Raw genomic sequence first — 22,812 nt, 5'->3', positions numbered from 1 at the left:
AGGAACAGAATGACTACTGCAGATAGAAGCAGGTAAGGTTGTATAACACCTGTATCACCACCATGTGGTGCCATAATTCAGTAACAAATAACTCATCATTCTGAAATTCACGATGTGTTTTTAAGTCTTTCACCACACATATACACCTGCTACAGAAAATAAAATGCTTGCATAATGTGTTTGAAAGCTCTTTTTCTTATCAGGCACTAATTATTAAAGTTAGTTAGCAATAGGAATAATGACGTTTAAAATCCAGCTTATTTCAACAAAAAAGATAAATTCATAATGAAATTCGAAATAGTTTCAGATTTTCTTAACCAGATAATGCGTTTGGTTTGTTCTGCTAAATTTACAGTCTATGGTCAAACCAGAGAAAAAAAGTAGTTTTGTGTTTTTAGACATCGACAACTTTATATAGCAGCCTGAATATATATGACTGGGTTTTCCGAACAAATAATATAATATAAAAGTAAAATAAATTCGGAACGCAAAAGTATTGTTAAGGAAGCACAATTTTGTGAGGGAACGGGAAAAATAGACACTAAACAAAAACAAAAACAAGACTTTTCCCCTTTAAACCGAGCGGATGTGACGGTGAAATTGGCCGGATGTGACGTCGGGCACTTTTCATCGCAAGCTTAATGGCAGCCTACACATTTGCCACGCTTGCTTTGTAAAGTGTGCGTTTTCTCCTTATTCATATATACATTTAAACTTATATATATATAAAAAAATAAGATTTTACCATGTCCGGGAGGCACAACAACAAACTGCCAAACAATCTGCCGCAACTGCAGAATCTCATAAAACGAGATCCACAGTCCTACGTAGATGAGGTAAGTGTTGTTAGCAGAAGTTTTTAGCAAGAAGACACAGATTTAGAAATATCAAGAATGTTTATATTTACGATTAATGTATCTCCAGTTTAACTTGTTGTCATTGTACTGAAGAAAAGAAAACAATCAAACATACTTTAGACTTAGATCAGTGAAGTAAACATGGAGCTGTTGTGTACAATCAGAGGGGGAAATGTGTGTCTCTAAATTCATGTGGAAAGCAACAAATGTTATTTTTTTGTGAATGTCAACATGGTGCAGCTGTAAATCTGTAATGATGGTTTGTTCCACAGTTTCTGCAGCAGTACAGACACTACCAGTCCAATGTGCAGATCTTTAAACTGCAGCCTGACAAGCCCAACAAGGAGCTGGCAGACCTTGTAATGTTTCTTGCTCAGGTACTTTTCTGTCCCGTTTAAGCTTCTATCAGCAATTCAGCTTTTTATATTCCTGCTTAGTAAATGTACAGTAACTTCCTACCTTCTTTTTTTATATTTGTGAAATTAAAGTCGGTCTCGTCTCGTCCCTCAGGTTGCTCACTGTTACCTGCAGCACCTGTCCACCTTTCCGCAAGAGCTGTCCGAGTTGCTGATGAGTCACCACACGGTCCTGGAGCACGACCTCAGAATGGTGAGAAGATCTGTCGTAGTGGATTGTGTTTGTTGACATTCATGCAATTTGCACGTCTCTTTGCATTGGAATATGTTACTGTCTTTGTCAGGACGAAGGATCACTTAGACCGCACACACCAGAAGCTTGTTCAACAACACGTGTTCATGTCTGATGGAGGATGTTGATACATTTCATTTAATGTGGATTACAGCAGCTTCTGGTTGTGTGGACTCAGTCTTCCTAAGGCCTTTGTATAGTTCTTGCCCAGCACTTAACGATTCGGATGTGCGTGCCGTTTTATATATATATTTCTTTAACTGTCTTTGTCAGACCTTCTGCAAATCGTTGATTCTTTTGAGGAATAAAGATCTGATCGACCCCTCTGGCCTCTTGGAGCTCTTCTTTGAGCTGCTGCGATGTCACGACAAGCTTCTCAGAAAGGTAACGTGAAATCTACAAGGAAAGAAAACTCCCTCTACCTCGACCTTATCTCCATGTTTAGTGGTTTGACAGTAAACACTAGATATATGAAGACCAGAATGTCAAGTTGAAGTGGGACTATATTAACTTCCTGAATCATGTGATACAGATATTGTATTAATTGTTCCAAATGTTGACATTTTGATTAAAAAAAACACAGCACTCAAAACAGATTTCCCTTCCCCTTTGACTTATAGTCACCACTTTATGACTCCTCGCGGTGGCGCTTATGACATAGATGAGGGTAACATGGACTAGGGCTGGGTATTTCCCACAACCCCACGATGCGACACATGTCGTGATTTACTCTGATTCTGGATAATGACCATGTCCTACACAGAATAAACTACAACAGCTGTTCTTTATTGTTGAGACATTAAGGATCCTACGACTTAAAAACACTTTAGTTCAGGTCCTCAGAGATCCTAAAATACATTAAATATTTTAATCCCAGAGCTATGGCTATGGCGTTATTGCGAACTGCACCATAGGTCAATTTATTTTCCAAACTGTAATCACAGCTTTGCAGCCGTATCGATTCTGTAATATCTCGAAGGAGCACATGACGATATATTGCCGTATCGATTTCTTTGAGCACAGCCCTGACGTGAACCGATGTGAACTGGCCAAAGAAGAAAACGAGAGCGGGATAAAAGAATAAGAATTAGAAGTCAGAACGATAATGTCGGTCAGGGGAGATAAAACGTTGAAGGACGTAGAATGATGAGAGGTGAAACTGACACCACATTGCAGTGAATACATAACTCCTGATTTTTAGCTTTTTAGGGGCATTTTATGTTGTGCTGTTATTTAGATATCTTGATGTGTCATCGATAATCAACTTGCAATATATCAACAGCGTCAGAACTTTACATTGATATTTTCATTATGGTCTACATATGATGTCATACTAAATCATTTCAGATTTTAGTGTAAATGAACCAATTAGAAGTATTTCAGTGTGAAGGTGAATTTGTGTTTAAAATTCGACTAACCGACCTGCTCGTCTGCTGCTGTGTGTGTGTTTCCAGGTTCAGATTATTCTCTTCACCCGCTGACTCTTTCATGCTTTGCACTTCTGTTCTTGTGTTGGAGTAAACTTCAGTTTTTCTTTTGTCCTCAGACGCTGTACACACACATCGTCGCAGACATCAAAAACATCAATGCCAAACACAAAAACAACAAAGTGAATACAGTAAGTGCTTCATGTTTGACTTCATACAACACCGTGAGAGAGAGCAGCGTCAAACAATCGTCACTCAGCGTCTCTGTTTTATTTATTTCTGTGTGTTTCAGACATTACAGAACTTCATGTACACCATGCTGAGAGACAGTAACCCCATAGCTGCAAAGATCTCCTTAGATGTTATGGGGGAGCTATACAAAAGGAACATATGGTGGGCTGTTATTTGTTTACCAGATTTGAGAATAAAAAAAGGCTCTTGTCTTACAGGATTTTTTTTTTAACTGTATATACTTTTTGTCTGTGCTTCAGGAATGATGCCAAAACAGTGAATGTCATTACCACAGCGTGTTTCTCCAAGGTGACCAAGGTAAGTCTTTTTACATTAAATGTGATGCTTTCTTCGATTATATCAGGTAACTGTTATCTCTGTTCATGCTCACCTACCTCTCTCTTTGTTAGATCCTTGTTGCCGGTCTTAAATTTTTCCTGGGCAAAGATGAGGATGAGAAAAATGACAGTGACTCCGATTCAGAGGCAAGTACAAGAGACAAAGACGTTCAAGGAAATAAACATTTGTCAGCTTGATAGTAGGGAAATAAATATCTCATTTAATGCATGTCATTTCTTTTAGATTTACTTCTGGGATTTTTTTATGCCTTTTATTGTAGAGATAGGACAGTGGATAGAGTTGGAAATTGGGGACATAGAGAGTGGGGAATGACATGCGGGAAAGGAGCCGCAGGTTGGATTTGAACCCGGGTCGTCCGCTACCAGGACTACAGCCTCTGTACATGGAGTGCATGTTTAGGATATATGTTTTTTCATGATACCATTATATTACATTAACGATTAGGATTCTGGCAAGAATCAAAAGATATATTGATACCTCTTTTGTTACCATGGCAACAGCAATAGAAATCTGAGGAACCATTTATTAAATCGTTTCTTCTTTTTAAATGACCAAAATAATGCAGGAAAACTACCCAACATTATCTTATATGCACAAATGTATTCACAACGTTTCTGTATTTTTTTTATTTAAAATCACATGGTGTCTGAAATTATCAAAGTTTTGACAACCTTAATAATTTATGAGCTCTCTAATCTTTCAGGCAGAGGGACCATCAGTCCGAGACCTGAAGGTGAGATACTCCACTGGCAAGAAAACCTCCAAAAGCAAGAAGAAGATGGAAAAGGCGATGAAAGTCCTCAAGGTATCAAAGTTAAAAAATACAGCAAGGGGGGGGGGGGGGGGGGGGTAACTACTATAATTAAATCTGTGTTCAAAAATTAAAAACATAATGTGTTCTTATCTTTGTGCAGAAACACAAGAAGAAGAGAAAAGTGGAAGTTTTCAATTTCTCTGCTATTCACCTGATTCATGATCCTCAAGGTAGGTTTGTCTTCTCCCAAACACAAAAAAAACAGCTGCAGCACAGATAGTTTGTCTTAGGTAGTTTGAGTTCCAGTTCCTGTAGATGTGACTGATCGTGTCCCTTTTATCGTGTTCAGATTTCTCTGAGAAACTCCTGAAGCAGTTGGAAGAGTCTAAAGAACGCTTTGAGGTGAAGATCATGACGATGGAGCTCATATCCCGGCTGGTTGGAATCCATGAGGTCAGTGACACTGCTTTTATCATTCAGGCTGTACATCTGCTTTGCATGGTGGCTAAACTCAATCAGATATGACTGTGGGTAGGTTATGGGAATAGTGCTTTTAAACCATGAATTTAATATTTATATTTAAATATTCATGAATTGTGATTAAACTTCTGTGTTTTTTTTTGTTTTTTTTAGCTCTTCCTCTTCAATTTTTACCCATTCATCCAGAGGTTTCTTCAGCCGCATCAAAGAGGTAAAAAACAATCTCACAATTAAGTGAATAATATATTTTTAATCTATTGTTTATGAGGTATTTTAATCAAACTTTTGTCTTTTCAGAGGTGACAAAGATTCTCCTCTGTGCTGCCCAGGCTTCACACCAACTCGTTCCACCAGAGGTACATTAACATCAGAACATTTATCTGTCAGTTAAACACAACACGGAGATTCTAGCGTAACACTTTGTGCACATTCCTGCTTGTTCAGGTAATCGAACCTGTTATCATGACCATCGCCAACAACTTTGTAACGGACAGAAACTCAGGGGAAGTCATGACTGTGGGGTAAGCAGCAGCAGCAGCAGATCTGGGTTCACTTATCTTTAGTTAAAACATCTGGAAATGTAACCAAAACTACAAATCTATACAGATGTTTAAAAACTCCAGAGCTAAGTTGATTAATAATCTTCTCTCAATGTTCTCTAGTATCAATGCCATCAAGGAATTGACGGCCCGCTGTCCACTCGCCATCAATGAAGACCTGCTGCAGGACCTGGCCCAGTACAAGTTGCACAAAGACAAGAGTGAGAAACTTTTTATTTTATTAATAAATACACCGCTGAAATTAGTGTGTGTGTGTGTTAGATATGTATGTATGTATGTATGTTTACACAAAGAACTTCTTTCTCTCTACATCAGATGTGATGATGTCAGCCAGAGGACTGATCCAGCTGTTCAGGAGTCTGAATCCACAGATGCTGCACAAGAGGGACAGGGTGAGCCAACTGTGAACTCCTGTTTGATTACTGGAATAAAACTTTTTACAAACAAAAATAAAAATATATATTTTGAGGGGGAAAAATATTTATTTTTTTTACAGTAAACTTTGTGAAAGAAACAAAATGACATAAAGGACTCGTATATGATTGAAAACAATCCATTTGTTAATGCTGGTTTGATTTTAAAAAGGGAGTGTAATATATTATTTTCTAGTTTAAAGCTCCTGTGAGGAGTTTTTAGCTGGTCATGAAACAGACTGAAACTAATACTGATGCCTTCTTTATGACCTACAAAATCCTGCAAGACCATTAGACAGAAGATTGATCATTTATATTCCGCCCTTTTCATATGCCTCTCACGCCTGCAGCAGGGTAGGTGTAGGACAAAGCGATCACCAGCACGCTGCGTAAACAGCCTTTTTTTAATTTACCACATCAGAGGCTCATTATGAGTTGCACTTCAGACATTAAAAATAAAGAAGGATGAGAGTTTTTGTCAAAAACACAACTTACACATGAACAAAACAAGGTCGATTTTGAGATTAATTGAGCCCTATTGTCCAGAGGGGGCGCCAAAATCCACACACATATGTTGTAAGAGGTACATGTGAAATTGAGAGGCTTGTTATAATAGAAACAGAAAAATAATTGTAGACAAGAATTGAATTACTATGCACATTACAGAGTAAGTATTTATTAACTCTGCTACCTGTTCTCCAGGGGAGACCGACTGAGGCGTCAGGAGAGGCCAAGATCAAAGACTACGGAGAGCTGGAGGCTAAAGACTACATCCCTGGGGCTGAAGTCCTGGAGGTGGAGGAGGGGAAGAAAGACGGAGAGGAGGAGGAGGACGGTGAGTGGCATAAAAAAAATCCCAGTGGCAGAATTGATGTGTAAAAGAATACGATAGAGATGATTGATTTATCAACAAAAAGGCTAAAATGCATATCCCTCATATTGTACAACAGACGGCTGGGAGAGTGCCAGTGTCAATGAAGATGATGAATATGGGGAGTGGGTGGACGTTCACCACTCGTCTGATGAAGATACAACAGAAATGGTGAGGGGGAAAAAAAAGTTGCATGACTCAAATTAAAGCTCCTGTGAGGAATGCCTGTAACCGCTGAGGCAGGGTAGGTGTCAGATGAAGTGAGTTACGGCATGCTGACAGCAGCCTTTTTTCCGTGTAAATATTCAAATTTTGGGAAACATTTGGTTGATAAAAGAAACCAGGATGAGGTTCTTCATGTTAAAACACTACTTACACAATGCAAGGAGATGGGAGGTACTGCTTTGTCCACAGGGGGGCGCCAGAATCGAAGTCTTTCACAAGAGCTCTAAATTCCGATAGTTATGAATGTGTCGTTTTAATGAAAGATAATCCTGTGTTCGTGTCAGGCTGAGAAGCTTCAGAGTATGCCCGTGGAGGAGAGAAAAGCCAAAGCAGCGGCGGTCAGCGGCAGCAGGCTCCTCACTCAAGACGACTTCAAGAAGATCCGCCTGGCTCAGCTGTCCAAGGAGGTCAACGCTGCACCAGGCAAGGGCCAGAAGAGGAAGGTTGTGGACAGTGATGACGAGGGTGACAACAGGTTAGAAAGCTGCTTGACTTCAACCTTTTTATAGCATTCATTTACTGACAGAGAAAGATGATCATACTGAGATTTTTTTTGCTCCTTCAAATCTTAGAGGAGAGCTGCTGACCTTGAGGAATATCGAGAAGCTGCATAAGAAACCAAAAGCAGACAAGGAAACCCGGCTAGCAACAGCAATGGTAAAACCTTACACCAACTTAAGGACGATTTGAACTCACCTTAGAGTTACTAGTAAAGAGAAATGAAAGTAGCTTGACACTGCTCACACTGGAAAAGCATTTGACAGTTTGTATACTTCAACACAAACTAATGATATAAAGGGCTGCAGCTGAATTACTTATCACCCTGCCGACATAAATCACATCGTAGAAGACGTATTCAAATTTCTAGTTTTGTCTGATGAACAGCCAAATCTATCTTTGATGACTGCGAAACACCACAACAAAATGTAGATATGAGAAGAAACTAGAGCTCTAATCGAGCACTTTGGGTAATAAAATTGATCAATTTTGCGTCAACTTATGAGCTCTAATATTGCGTTCTTTATTCAAGGCTGGACGCACAGACCGTAAGGACTTTGTGAAAAAGCATACCAAGCTGAACCCACACGCCAGCACCAGCAACAGGGAGAAGAGGAAGACAAAGAACTTCATGATGATGAGACACAGTCAGAATGTCAGAACAAAGGGCAAACGCTCCTTCAGAGAAAAACAGGTACGTGTAACACGTCAGTTCATGTCTGTATTTGACTTTGGATATAAAAAGGCTTTATTGAATTGAAAGACCTTACACTCAGCTGAAAATGTTGTGTTTCCTATCCAGGTGGCTCTTCGGGATGCACTTCTGAAAAGGAAGAAGCAGTACAAGTAGGACACATGGACCTGATTGTTTAATATGCCTAATAATATTGTACATCCTTCAAGCATCCTATAAAACATGGTTAGTTTTATGTATTCATATATGTTATTTGGATAATTAATTGCATACATTTTCAGTGTCTTGAAATAAACAATCTTTGGTTATGGTGTGATGTTTTGTGTGTTTTCTTTTACTCCACCTTGGTTTGCAGTTATGGAGGACAAGATCTGACAGAAGTATAAATAAATGTATAAATAAATACTGGAATAAATAAATAAAATAATAAATAAATAATTAAATGCGTGAATAAATAAATAAAAACTGGTAAATAAATGGGACATAAATAATTAAATGACTTAAATGTATTTATACATTTATTTATTTCCACATTTATTTATTTCTACATGTATTTATTTCCACATTTATTCATTTCTACATTTATTTATTTCCATATTTATTTATTTCTACATTTATTTCCACATTTACTAATTTCTACATTTATTTATTTCCATATTTATTTATACATTTATTTATTTCCACATTTACGAATTTCTACATTTATTTATTTCCATATTTATTTATACATTTATTTATTTCCACATTTACGAATTTCTACATTTATTTATTTCTACATTTATTTATTTCCATATTTATTTATTTATGTATACATTTATTTATTTCCACATTTACTAATTTCTACATTTATTTATTTCCATATTTATTTATTTATACATTTATTTATTTCCACATTTACTAATTTCTACATTTATTTATACTTCTGTAAGATCTCGTCCTCCATATTGCAGTCACTTCAACAGTGTACAATAAAAACAATCAGTGAGGACTATATGGTGTTAATGTATAATTTTCAAAGACTTAATTGGCCAATATAGTTGTATAACAATCATAATTGCAGTCTAGCATTTCTTTATTTTGAACTTTACCCTCTACTTTAGTGCCATACTTTGACCATGTCAGTGTTACTTACCTATGGACAGAGTCAGAAGACGTAGTAGGATAAAGTTAAATAGATATGAAGTAGCGTCAATTGACAACCAAATAATGAGACACTAGTTTGTGGTTGTCAGCCACAGCTCTATGTTTTTGTTTGTTTATAATTGTTTTGCAGTCCAATAATATGAAATTGTATATTAATTAAAAACGTATATGTCCTTTCTATATTTCTTTCTAACATCAAATGGTTAGAAACGGAACTTTCAAACACTTTCAAATGGCTGCATTTAACACAGGTAGCATTTTTTGAGTCTAGCGAACTACAATTCCCATGAAGCACCTGGATTTGCAACAAACGTGCTAATGCCAAACATTCCGCTCACTGAAGCCGGCATTTTAATTCTTGCTGCGACATGAGGTATCTAATTGTATTATTCTTCATTCAGCACATCTATTTTCCGTTGCTTTGAAGTGATTTGTAGACTTGTACTTGTATTAATTTCGCTGTATTATCGGTTAAATCAGCTTCGTTCACTGCCAGCTAACGTCAGCTCGCTCGAATGCTACTGTGTTAGCTTAGTTATGCTACGTAGTTTTGCGTGTTTTTCAGTGTGTAGTTTTATTATTTTCTGTTCAGAGGCGTTGTACTATGCACTTAACATTGAGTTGTTATCTTCAAGGTGTTAACACAGAATGATAAAAACACATTAAAGACAACAAATCACTTTATCCTGAAGTCGTATTCACAATCTGCTGTGATGTGTTCAATGTTTGTCTGATTTTATTTCCATTTCTGTCACCTGTTAGTGTAAGATACCAACAAAACGACTATAAATAAGGCTGCAAGTTGGTACTCCTCACTCTCATTTATAGTTATAATCTTTAATAAATAAAGGTGTGATATTAGCATCATAGCTACCACCATATTATCTAATATTTGCATCCTTTAAATCATCTCTTTGTGTTTTGCTTTGTTACAATGAGGCTCTCTTTATAATGATCATTTCTGTATGTTCAAGATAAAGTAGCAGGCACACTTTAAAAAAAAAAAAAAAAAAAAAGGTAACCAGGGCTATTAGGTTAATTTGTACTAAACTAATAATTGTGTTAGTGCAGAAGTATTCTCAGACAGCAAGAAGTATCTGATATATAGATGTCCCCAAAAGATGCTGTGAGCTGATTATGTCATTACAAATAAAGGATTTCGATATGTAGGACATTGTAGAATTCAATTCAATTAAAAAAAAACTTTATTTGTCCCCGGGGGGCAATTCAAAGGCACACAGAGCAGTAAATTAACAACAGTGCAAGTATGAAACATTTTAACCTGAATATAAAGTGTCAATTTAAATACAACTTAAAGCTCAAACTTAACTTAAAAATACAAAATATAAAAAGAGTAGATATAAGTGGACAGTGATCGGTGTAATGTAAACAGATGTAACCATAACTATGTGCAGTAGTGACCAGATGTAAACAGAACTATGTGCAGCAAACGAGAAATAAATATATATGTACAGAGCTATGTGCAGGTAGGCTAAATACTAAATGATAAGTTAATAAGGTGAATAATGGAACAACAGAACTAATATATACAATATAACTGTAAAGGTAAAAATTAGATAAAGTGACCGTAGTGCAATGATGGATAAGAAACAACAGGAATAAAGTAACCAGAACTGGATGAATACTGAAATAGAAAGGATAGAATAAAGTGATGTAGTGCATGTATGTCATTTTATCAGAAGATTAAAAGTACAACAATGTTAAATATTTGTATGCAATACAAATTGTTATATTCGTATAGCCACCTCGCCCTCTATTCCTTCAGGGGGTTAAGGAAATATAGCCATTCAATTTGTTGGAAACAACCTGATTAGTAGGCTAAGCGACTCTACAGTGATGAGAGGATGGACTCTGGAAGCACAGCCTGCAGTCTGCTGGTATCGTGCAGCGTTGGACAAGTGGGTCAAGTAATCTGACATGACAACTGTAGGGTTTTATGAGTGCTCCTCAGTCTTCTCTGTACCTTTTTAATATCTAATGTCTTTTGCTGGCTGCCTTCTGGGAGTCACTTTTGTATTGTGGATCCACACAAATATACATTTTTCCGACTATATGTTAACTTGAAAAGAGGTTCATGTGTGCGTGTTTTTGTTGTTTCAGTTTGTGCTCGGTGGAGTTTCACAGTTAAGTAACACATCTCTGTCGATAAATTATTGACTTATCTCACTCCTCATAAATAATACAACACGATGATGTTATCATGTGAGGCTATGAAAGTGCTCAAACTCATCTAGAATCTGCCTTGGAACAAAGTGGATTGCAGCGGGTTCCTGCATTTGTTGAGAAACCGAGCAGTTTTCAAAGACTGAGTCTATCCTCCGATCTACAAAGAGGAGAGAGCCTTTGATCACTGGTGCATATGATGGGACTTGATGTTTCTGCATTTATAGCCGAGGGGACTAGCGATGAGGGGGCGATACACTGAGACTATTCACAGTTAGAGTCCTGGCTTTAAAAGAGAGACAGTGCATCGTCTGTAAGGTGTGGGTGGAGCTCTGCCCTCTGGCTGTCTGCTCTCGGTATCTCTGACATATCGAATGTGGAGGTTTTTCAACAGATTCAGCAATAGGTAGGAATTTTTATGAGCTTGATGATTGCACAGTCATTTTAACTATGGTGGTGTGTCTTGTAAGTGTGGAGGAATCAGCTTGTCACTTTTTTTCACATTTGTCTGCAATCTCTGCTGAATGAATGAATAAAGGGGAAGTGACACTTATGGGGGAGGAATTCTGACCAAACTTGCTCAGCTGGACTGCATTGTCACCCACTGACCCCCCCCCCCCCCACCTTTTTTTTGTTTCCTCTATTGAGGAATGAAAGGTGTAATTTGCACTAAGTTGCCGTTTCCATTTCGTATTGCAAGTTATTCTGGGCTTGGTGTGGTGGCAGATAATCTAACCTACTTACCATCAATATCAGGGTGAATATCTTTACTATTGTTTATGGCCTCTCAAGACAATTGTATTTAGTTTTCCCCCCATATCATTTCCAAAAAAAGATTGATGAGAATTTTTGAGAACATAGAATCTGATGCCACTGCTTTGTTTGCAAGTTGGTCAAGATGGTTCCCGTAGAAGACTCTCTGGCTGATCTGAAATGCTCCGGTTTATATCGTAGGTGCTGTTTCCTGTAGCCAGCGATGGCACCAGGGGATGTGGTGCCTGACCATCCCAAGCAGCCCAAGCCAAAGGAGAAGCGACCTGGAAACAGGGCATCGAAAGCAGACTGTGAGCCGGATGGATCCTTTATCTTTGAGGCTCATGAGGCTTGGAAAGACTTCCACAACTCCCTCAGGCATTTCTATGAAGTGGGCGAGCTCTGTGATGTCACACTGAAGGTAGGTCATACTGTCCAGTCTCAATACAGAGACCTGTTTGTCTTGGATATAGGTCTTAAATTGTATTTATTATCAGCAACTTCTTGTTTAATATTGTGATTACATATACAGTAGTTTATTGATTTAGGCCTTATCTATCTTCATTTTCGAGCCCAGTGTGGTTGTGTTTTTTTCCCTCAGCGTTTTTACATTTTGTTTTTACCCTTTCTGTAGGTCGGCAGTAGGTTGATACCATGCCACAAGCTAGTACTTGCTTGTGTAATCCCCTACTTCAGGTATGTTTCATATTTATTTCTTACTTTTTGCACTGGATACTCCAAACGAGATTAAGCGCCAAAGTAAGCCTGTGAGGTTGAGAAAAAAAAAACCTGGGGAAGAATGAGAACCAAAAAAATGGCAACAACAAAAAAATAAACAATTTGAAAGTCAAAAAAACAAAAAACAAATACTAAATGTAGCAAGTGTCTCACAAAGTCATCTCGCAAAGTCAAAGTTTAAAGGTCAAATTTAATTCCTGACTCGCGCTGACTAACAAAGAGAAATCTAAAATAAAAAAGTTTAAAGAACAGAAAAGAGAATCCTGTGGACAGGACAATAATTTTGTTTTATTTCTCCGGCCTGAGGTGACAATGTCATGAAAATTCAAAGTTTTTTTTTTCTGGTGAGATGATTTATGTAAAGGCCCTTTGGTGTAAACACGACATATTAAAAACTCTCGGTTTCAGAGTGCTTCTCACCAACCCTTACTGTTTCTAAGTTTTCCAAAGTTTGCAAGCAACGCTTCCGCTTCCCTCGTTGGTGACCGGTTTGTCTGTTGAAACTGCTCCGTGTGCTTAAGATTTGCTTATATTTAGAGAATTATCACCAAGAAAACATAAAATTGTGGGAAGGGATTGTGCAGCAGCTCTAGACCTGTAAACTGTGCCCTCGAAAAGACGAGTCAGATTAGTTTGTACTCCAACCATTGTTGTTTACAAAGCTGGTATCAGAAGTCCCACCCCGTCTTGGTTTTTGTTGTTCAATAAAGAAGAAGTGACATTGACAAGTGCAATCGTATTCCAAAAGTTGGACTTTTTAAACTGAGAGTGCTGTGATTGAGTGACAATAAAACAGCTGAAGCCATCAGATTCAGCGCTTAGGACGCTGAGTGCTGCAAACATTAAACTGTCATTGTTTTGTTTAGAATATGAGCACTGCCAGTGTGAACAATAGCGTTAATGGATACAGGCTTATTTATCAATTTCTTGGCAAAAAACATACCGTACATAAAAACAGTCTGCACAAAGAATAAGCAGAAGTTTATGAACTCCTCATAAACCTAAGCATCACTCTTCAGAACATCAGGACACGAGGCGGCTTCACCTTGGTCTAATCTGAGTTTCTGTTTCATCACTCAGGGCCATGTTCCTGTCTGAGATGTCCGAGGCTAAGCAGGAGCTGATAGAGATCAAGGACTTTGACGGTGATGCTATCCAAGACCTGGTCCATTTTGCCTACTCATCCAAGCTCACACTAACTGTGGACAATGTGCAGCCGCTGCTCTATGCTGCCTGCATCCTCCAGGTATAGAAAAGTACACCAACAGGCCTTGCAGTCATTCCGTGATATTCTCTCTGTTAAATAGCTTTATTGTTGTTTGATTCTATTAGGTGGAGTTGGTGGCGAGAGCGTGCTGCGAGTACATGAAGGCCCACTTCCACCCCACAAACTGCCTGGCTGTTCGTACCTTCGCTGAGAGCCACAACCGCGTGGACCTGATGGACATGGCAGATCGCTACGCCTGCGAACACTTCACTGAGGTGGTGGAGTGTGAGGACTTCACGTGCGTGTCTCCGCAGCACTTGCGCACATTACTGTCCTCCAGCGAGCTCAACATCCACTCAGAGACACAGGTGTACAACGCCGCAGTGAAATGGCTCAAAGCGAACCCGCAGCACCACGAGGCCTGGCTGGACCAGATCATGTCTCAGGTTAGAGAGTACAAACCCTCCTCCGGTATTTGTGTTTGAAGATATCACTGAAGGCAATCTAGCAAGGTTGGACTTTGACTATTTACGTTTTTACGTTTTACACAAAGCTACATAACTGTGTTTGAAGCAAATGTTACACACATGTTTACAGCGTCTTGTAATCTTTTATAAGACCGCAAAACAATGTGTTTGCTGCAGGTGCGCCTCCCACTGCTCCCTGTAGAGTTTCTGACCGGAACAGTAGCGAAGGACGAGATGATCAAAGGTAACCTGAGTTGTCGTGACCTTATGGACGAGGCCAGGAACTACCACCTTCACCTCAGCAACAAGGTGGTGCAAGACTTTGAGTATACAGTGCGCACCATTCCCCGGAAACACACTGCAGGTAGTTACAATATGGTGGTGTTTAACTTTGAACATGTAACTACTGATTTGCATTTTTTTTTTTTTGCACATGAAGTCTGCGTGTGTGCTCTCCCTTTTTCAAACATTTTGTTCTCTCCTGCCACCTCCTCAGGGGTTTTGTTCTGCGTGGGTGGCCGTGGGGGTTCAGGTGACCCATTTCGCAGCATCGAGTGCTACTCCATCACTAAGAACAGCTGGTTCTTCGGCCCTGAAATGAACAGCAGGAGGCGTCACGTGGGTGTAATATCTGTAGGAGGTAAGAGGGGTTACATATAATGCCTGTGCAGAAAGTATAAAGACGGTGCATGGATAGAGGAACACTTTTGAAAAGTTGAGAGCAGAGGGGAAAGTTGTGGCGTGATTATACACTCCGCTGCAGCTCTACTTATCAAGAGAAAAATAATAATGTGGTGTAATGTAACACTCTAGCACGGACCTTGATGACATTTATAATTTACCCAGCTTCAGTTTGTAGTAATGCTGAGCTGGATGGAATTATGCAGAGAGGTAGTCCTGTAATTTAAATAAACCAATAGCTCCGAGCTTACATATATTTTCTTCAATTTCTTATCATGGTCACAAACGCTCTACTTCATATTTGTTTTTTAAAAATCTCTTTAGGTAAAGTATATGCTGTTGGAGGCCACGATGGTAATGAACACTTAGGCAACATGGAGATGTTTGACCCCCTCACCAACAAGTGGATGATGAAAGCCTCTATGAACACAAAGAGGTATGCAGACACTACATTTTTTCTGAATATCAACGGGGCTTTTACAATTTTATTTCCATTTTTAAATCTGTCCTCTTGTGATTTTCATAACATACACATGATGCGATTAATATGGAAATGTCAGTCTTGGATTGTACTGTTGGTGAGAAAAATAAAGCTTTTTTCTACTGAAAAACATGAACTACTGGTCTGGAAATGTGACCATACAGTGCCGACCGACAGTGGAGCTTAACAAAATTCACCAGAGACAGGAGGATTATCTTTTTGGGGTAAATCCACTAATCTGGACAAAGTCATTTGAAATATAGAACGTAATGATATTATAAAAAGCCTAGAAATGATTAATACCGTTCTTGACACGTTGATAGCAGCCTAAACATCCCAAATCCTAAATGTCATTATTTTCTTTTTACTTTGCGATAGTATCTATTTCAGGGATTGAAGCACATTGATCCTTAAACATGCATTTTGTGAGGTGTTGCATTTAGTATTTACTTTATGTTTTTACGACACTAGAAAGGCTTCTTTGAGCAAACGTGTGTGTTACTCAGGAGGGGCATTGCCCTGGCAGCTCTTGGGGGTCCTATCTATGCTATCGGAGGTCTGGATGACAACTCCTGCTTCAACGATGTGGAGCGATACGACATCGAAAGTGACTGCTGGAGCGCCGTGGCACCCATGAACACACCCAGAGGAGGAGTGGGCTCTGTGGCATTGGGGGTACGACTTTAATAGACAACTCTGCATCCATTGTGACCCTTTGAATGATTTTGACTGTGGAATTCACTGTTCCTTACTCTCTCCTTATTAGAGTTATGTGTATGCTGTGGGAGGTAATGATGGTGTGGCATCATTGTCCAGCGTGGAGCGCTTTAACCCACATCTCAACAAGTGGACAGAGGTCAGCGAGATGGGCCAGCGACGGGCCGGAAATGGAGTCAGCAAACTCAATGGCTGCCTCTATGTAGTTGGTGAGATGAACAAATAAACTAAATATGAAATCAAAACACTGGCAATATGCATCTTTGAAGTAATCGCATGAATAGCTGTATATCGCTGATGCATCGAGGATGGAGATATACTTACTTTGAACTAATCTTTTGCGTGTGCAGGATGGCTTCCCGCATGTTCTGTGTCAGTTTGAAGCATCTACTGAGCATGTGCTTAAAAATGAAGACAATGTGTTCGCAAGGTGCAGTATGCACATGTAGGCAGAACGGGATGTGAGAGAGTCATCACAGCAGCAGGGACAGCAATGGCAGAAAGTTTGCAGTTAATACAGCTATATGATGTGACAAATACACCAATCAAAATAGCTGGCAACAGATAATCTCTATTTTAGATGTCGACTTGGAAACGTTTAAAAACAAGTCCCTGACTGCACAGAGGAAAATGTTGGAGAAAAGGGGACCGTGACAACAGTGTGATCTGTCCACCTTACATACCACCTATGTTGGCGCCAAGGTTTTTTTTTCTGCCGTGACCTCAGAATTAAAATAGAAACCTGCTTGAGTGTCACCATGTCTGTTCACGTCCCCCACGTCAGTTTGTTTCATACAGTCTGAGCTTTCTAGAGTGCCCTCTAGGGGTATCTTTCAGTAACACACATAATGCATGATCAAGTGTGTGAACTATTACGTTCATGACACAGCCTGTTGTGTACACAAAGACTAGATTAAGTGTATTTCCAGCCTAAGATGTATTTGTTTGCATTTACTAATGCAGCAGTGACTAAAATGACACTGACTTTGGATAGAAATGTTTGTGATTTATGTTTCAGCTGTTTCATCCTCTTACTGGACTTCATTTCTTTTCTTTTTTTATACACCCAGTCACATGCCTTCTACATACACACCCTTCAGTTTATACACAGATTGTGTGAATCAGGAAAGACAAAAGTTCATGTTTTGTAAAGCAATCTGGTTACTGATTTGCAGAGTGTTAGGAATGTTGTTTTTATTGTACCACTACAATTTAAGGAGTCTTTAAAGTATCATTAAAACTTCTGTTATGGCACTTTGCCCGGTCACTAGCTTTGGGTTAGTATGGATCCATGAAATCCTCTTAACTTGTGCCTGCTTCATTAGTGTCAGCATAATCCTTCCTCAAAGCAGCCGGGTATGGCAGTCATTACACCAGAACAAATTACTGGTTTGACCCGTTTTCATCACCAAAACATCATTTCTTGTGATTCTTACATAACTGTCTCTCTTCTTGCCTAAAGGGGGTTTTGATGACAATTCACCCCTGAGCTCCGTTGAGCGCTTTGACCCAAGAATGCACCGCTGGGAGTACGTGTCTGAGCTGACCACCCCCCGCGGTGGGGTCGGGGTCGCCACGGTAATGGGAAGAGTGTTTGCAGTTGGGGGTCACAATGGGAACATCTACCTGAACACGGTGGAGGCTTTTGAGCCTCGAATGAACAGGTGAGAAGGAGATGAATGAGGACTGTGTGATGTGAAGTGTTTGTAAGATATCAAGGTGAGGTCTGGGATAACTTCTTACTTAGAACCACCTGTGATGAGGATCATCATGCATCAGGTCTGTGACTATATGAAGAAGATGACAACACACTGTGTGGTACTTTAGGAGAGCAGCTCGTTTTTACTTCAGGGATTATATTCAAGTTACTCCAGTGGTCCCACGATGGAGAATTGAGGCGAGCAAGTTTGTCAACATAAACACACACAAACTGTTAGTTCACAAGCATGACACCAATCTAGGATTAGAGAATATTATCACTTAATTTGCTAAAAGCCAAATGTAGCTGGCTCACAGTGTCCAACACAACAAATGCATATGATTTTGGAAGGTGTAAATAATCTCTTGACGATGAAACATGAACATCTCTTCATCTGTGACTGTTTAGAAGTTGAATTTAAAAACCATAACTTCCTTCATTTTCTTTGACAAACAAGTAATGTAAAACATTTCAGATGGCTCAACCTGTAAGTAGTCATAAGCCATTTGAACACATGTAGTCCTCAACATTTCAGAAATCTCCTGAAATCTTCCTGAGACTGGTTGTGTTGACACATTTCCCTGTCGCCCAGAGCAGGTTGTCCCTATCGGACAGGGATGGGGGAAGGGGGGTTCTCAGGAGGCACACTATGGCATTCAACCATCGGCTTACCTTGTCTTCTTGCTTCTGCTTCTTGTTTTTGGGGACTGACTGGAAAATTCAGGATCAAGTCTGGGATAAAAATGATGTATGACTGTTTGTGTTTACACCTGCAGCACACCCTGAAACTTTAAATTTATTTTCAGTAGTTTAGTGCATGTGTTACCAGGACTGTCAAGTACATTTGTCGGGAAAATGTAATAACCCTTTTCGGGGACTTAATGCATGAAATATAAGAAAAAAGATGTCAACAACAGAAAAATTGTCATTTAGAAACTAAAGCAGAAAATAAAAATAATGGATCAGAGTTAAATGCACAAATAAAATGTTTTTGGTTCAATCACATTTCACTGCTGTATTATGTCAACCCAAATATATTTCACTGCTGTAGGTGCACTGATATTAATTTAGCATGTTCAGACATTTTTACTGCCGTGTTGTTTCGGACTCAGACAACAGTGTTTTCTTCTGTTTGCTGTTCAGATGGGAGCTGGTGGGATCAGTGTCTCACTGCCGTGCCGGAGCCGGAGTGGCCGTCTGTTCGTCTCATGTCAGCCAGATCAGGGACGTTGGCCAGGGCTCCAGCAACGTGGCCAACTGCATGTGACCTCCGGCTCCGGTTTGTTACCAGGTGACTGACTGACTGACTGACTGCCAGGCCACAACACGATCTGACCACTGCACGAACACACAACACAAAGCACACAGACAGTGACGGCGTGATTTCCCCCCCCCCCCCCCCCCGGCAGCCTAATAACTGTCGCCACTGGATTGATCATCAGCCTAAAAGTGATTATGACTGATGTTCAGTTTGCACACATAGAGAGGAATATTAGGGAGATTTTACTGACTTGAAGTGCACATGTGACTATTGCAAGTCTTTTCTGAGTGACACATTTGAGACATTTATCTTGACTCCAGATGGTGTTATTTGCAATCAGTTCTGTAGTTCTTTGTACTGTATTTTCATCTGTATGACTGCCTTGATAGAGTTCAGTCTTTTCTGAAGGGAATAAGTAGCCGAGGCTTCCAATTAATACTAGCATCTTGAGACTGATGATTTCAGAACTATAAGGTTACCTGCACATCATGAATGTGGACTGTATGTTTACTGTAGGCCAGTATAAAAAATAATTTCATAGGTCTCTCCTTGAATATCTTTGAGGCTCTGTAGTTGTTTTCCTTGTCTCAGAGAGAAGTGAACAAACTGGATTCAACGAGTAGTTTGCTGTGCAGCTAAAACACAAAATAATATCTTCATTATTCGATCTAAAATAGGATGTCAACATTTCAATGATTCCTGTGAACTTAGTCTTCGGTTAGAGCAGGTAACGTTTTTAAAGGTGCTTTTCAAAAATATTCCTCCAGCAGTTAAAACTGCGTTTAGCTGCGTTGCTTTCCAGCATTTCTGAGATTTAGGGATTTGCCTGTAATCATGTTTGAACAATCATTTATAGCTAGTGGAGACAAGTCAGTCGCTGATGAGGAGGTGACAGGTCTGAGGAATTGAACTGCTGCAAGTGCCAAACAGACAAAACCTGCATCAGCTGTTTTTTTTAGAAAAGCTGTAGATGCAAATCTGTTTTCAACCGCCTGCTGAATCTGGAGCCCTTTACTCCAACCTCAGGATTTAAGAAAACAAAAAGATTTGATGACTTCACATCTGAGAGGCCAGGACCGATCAGAGCAATACGGCAATCTCTCCAGTTCTTTTCCAGTTTTACATAATTATATCGAGATCTGATCAAAGCGACAGGGACAGATTTTCAAAGTAAAGATTGTTGGTATTTATCGATAGCTGGACTGTCAGAAACCAGATGTGTATGAGATCCAGCTGAGGTTTGTCTCTTCAGATGGTTCTGTTATATTTTAATATATGGACGTTTTGTATAATAAGATAGGTGTATCTTTGGTATTATTCTTTACTACACTATCTAATCCATTGCTGTGCACTATTTTCCTAGAATAGATGTGAAGTCTTCTTGAGTATATTTTTGTCCTAAATGGAGAATTTTCATGTTATTCATGTGGTAAGTTTGAAAATGTTTATTTAACACGTGTATATTTCTGCCCAATGTTCTTTTTAGATTAGGCTGAAAGAGTTTGAAACAGAATAAATCCAGTTTGTACCAGACTAATCCACATTATTGCACAGTTTGTGTACTGCCGTTGTTTAAGATATTGCATTTGATCAGCTATATACTATCAATATTTTTGTCAACTTTGTAAGTAAGCGAGGCAGAGTCTTTTTTAAACTTCACATTTCCTTGTTCCTCCTCTTGACTGCTTCCATCTTTTGCTTTTTGTTTACATGTTATTGCTATGAATTGGTTCAATAAAATATGTGTAAAAAGTTCTTTTGCTGTGGTTTTTTCTTTTTCTGTACTTCTTAGTCTCTTTTCCAGTAAGGTTGTCAAGATACTTCTTCATACCATGTTGAAACAAATCAATCAGCGGCCCGTTTCAGAAACCAAAATTTTGAGTCTGTTGACCCTGAATTGAGGGAAACTAAGTTTTCTGTTTCAGAAACAGAGCTCAATCAAACCTGAGAAAGAGGTGTAACTAAAACCTACCTAAATGAAAATAAATAATGGGTTGAACACCATTCCACTATTTTTTTTTTTTACCTGCAATAATATACGTCTGATTGATTGTTTTTTTTTTAATTGAATAAACAACATACTAACTAACGCACTGACTTGAGAAGCAGTTTTCCTCCTCCTCCTCCTCCTCCTTTGCTGTGTTGTGGATTTTTCTGTTGGTAATGAAAGATCTCAAGTCAAAGTCTTTTGTCTTTGTGTATTTTATTGCATAAAGTAAAAAGTTATTTTGCAAAAGGGGTAATCAGCTACAAAAGTAACATCAGTCACAAGTGCATCAAAGATTCCCGGGGCAGTCCAGGTTGCAGAGCATATTTATACTTTCACAGGGTGTAGGTAGTTTGCATATACATGAGTGATACATCGTCATTGGTTTCAGCTTGCCCTAGTGACTACGCCTTCTGCTAGTTTGTCTGGTGATTTATCTATGCAAGCTTCTATAAGGCACCTGGTACAGAGGAACACCAGCAGAAACTCCTTTGTCAGGAGGGCACTGATCTATGGTCATGCTGTACCCAGATCCTGAGGAGTGTCCCTGTTGGAGATACAGACCAAGGCCATACAGAGAAACAGTTTCTAATTGCTAAATGACGCACAAACATCCTAATCTTTTAAGGTCAGACAAAGGCAACAGACAGATAGTATTTTTCCACTACAGCTGCCGCAGCAGAGTTTCTTTATTTTTTAAAAACATGTTCATATTCGCCGAATGTCCACCCAAGGATGTTTGGACCAGGAGAAGAGTGTGAGGACTTAGTTTTTGTCACCTGTTGCCATGGTGAATCATAGTATCAGGGCTCTATTGATGTTGGCTTTTTACACTCGTGGTGAACCTGCTCAGAGTCGACTAAACAAACTCGAATCAGATGTTCTGAAACTGGAAACTGAGGGCAAATCAAATCAGAGCTCAGAGTTAGACTGAGAGTACGTTGAAACTTCTTTCTGAGACGGGCCCCAGATCTCTGCATATTTTATCAGAAAAGAGAGAGAACTGTCTAAATTGCACAAAGACATAGGCAACTTTTCGGTACCAAAATCTAACAATGACATTGTGTTTGTGCAATTTAAACTGTGAAGAAGTTTGCCGGCATTTTCAGGAAATTAAAACCAAGAAATCACCCAATATTAGGTGCCTAGGACTTTTATTTTTGTTGCCGTGGTACCCAAACAGGTATTCTATTTTTTATTTTTTTGCAGCATGAACAGTCACAAAGTTTGCAGGAGCTTCATGTTGAATTTCCTGTCCAATCCAAACTAAGATTCATAAATAAAAAAAAATGTCTCATGGACCTAATTCTAATCGAGCGTCTTTATTTTGACTGATTCTGAAACGTCTTCTGAGCAATCAAATTTATTGTTTTGTAACGTCCATTAAACCCAGTTAAAAAGTAACAGTTTGAGACAAATGTTTGTCAGTGTAAAGTTTATCGACCGCTGACATGTGCTTTCTATAAACGCTGTTCA

The 22,812-nt window shown here is 39.0% G+C and overlaps 2 protein-coding genes across 3 annotated transcripts; both read left to right on the top strand.

Moving 5' to 3' along the window:
- The first annotated feature begins 625 nt into the window (after positions 1-625).
- On the top strand, positions 626-8,326 carry sdad1 (SDA1 domain containing 1). The gene is made up of 22 exons (XM_061061464.1): positions 626-836; positions 1,130-1,234; positions 1,368-1,466; positions 1,779-1,889; positions 3,052-3,123; positions 3,225-3,325; positions 3,424-3,481; positions 3,574-3,652; positions 4,231-4,328; positions 4,438-4,507; positions 4,627-4,730; positions 4,911-4,968; positions 5,055-5,113; positions 5,202-5,278; positions 5,420-5,517; positions 5,633-5,709; positions 6,433-6,565; positions 6,681-6,772; positions 7,111-7,301; positions 7,399-7,483; positions 7,857-8,018; positions 8,127-8,326. Exons 1-22 carry the CDS (start codon positions 747-749, stop codon positions 8,172-8,174), a joined length of 2,067 nt encoding a protein of 688 aa, XP_060917447.1. The 5' UTR covers positions 626-746; the 3' UTR covers positions 8,175-8,326.
- Positions 8,327-9,396: 1,070 nt separating this feature from the next.
- On the top strand, positions 9,397-21,104 carry klhl8 (kelch-like family member 8). Of its 2 annotated transcripts, none has more exons than XM_061060954.1 (12): positions 9,397-9,534; positions 12,300-12,519; positions 12,733-12,794; positions 13,917-14,082; positions 14,169-14,489; positions 14,688-14,874; positions 15,007-15,150; positions 15,516-15,627; positions 16,179-16,347; positions 16,439-16,598; positions 17,852-18,053; positions 19,232-21,104. In XM_061060954.1, the coding sequence occupies exons 2-12, from the start codon at positions 12,322-12,324 to the stop codon at positions 19,353-19,355; spliced, it is 1,845 nt and encodes a 614-aa protein (XP_060916937.1). In that variant the 5' UTR covers positions 9,397-9,534; positions 12,300-12,321; the 3' UTR covers positions 19,356-21,104. The 2 variants fall into 2 exon arrangements, with proteins under 2 accessions (XP_060916937.1, XP_060916936.1); XM_061060953.1 differs by lacking the exon at positions 9,397-9,534 and adding an exon at positions 11,397-11,751.
- Positions 21,105-22,812: the final 1,708 nt, after the last annotated feature.

The sequence above is a fragment of the Labrus mixtus genome, chromosome 17 (genome assembly GCF_963584025.1).
Source record: "Labrus mixtus chromosome 17, fLabMix1.1, whole genome shotgun sequence".
Classification (NCBI taxonomy): domain Eukaryota; kingdom Metazoa; phylum Chordata; class Actinopteri; order Labriformes; family Labridae; genus Labrus; species Labrus mixtus.
The sequence above is the reverse complement of the archived record's forward strand: the minus strand, read 5'-3'. Positions and strand labels throughout refer to the sequence as shown.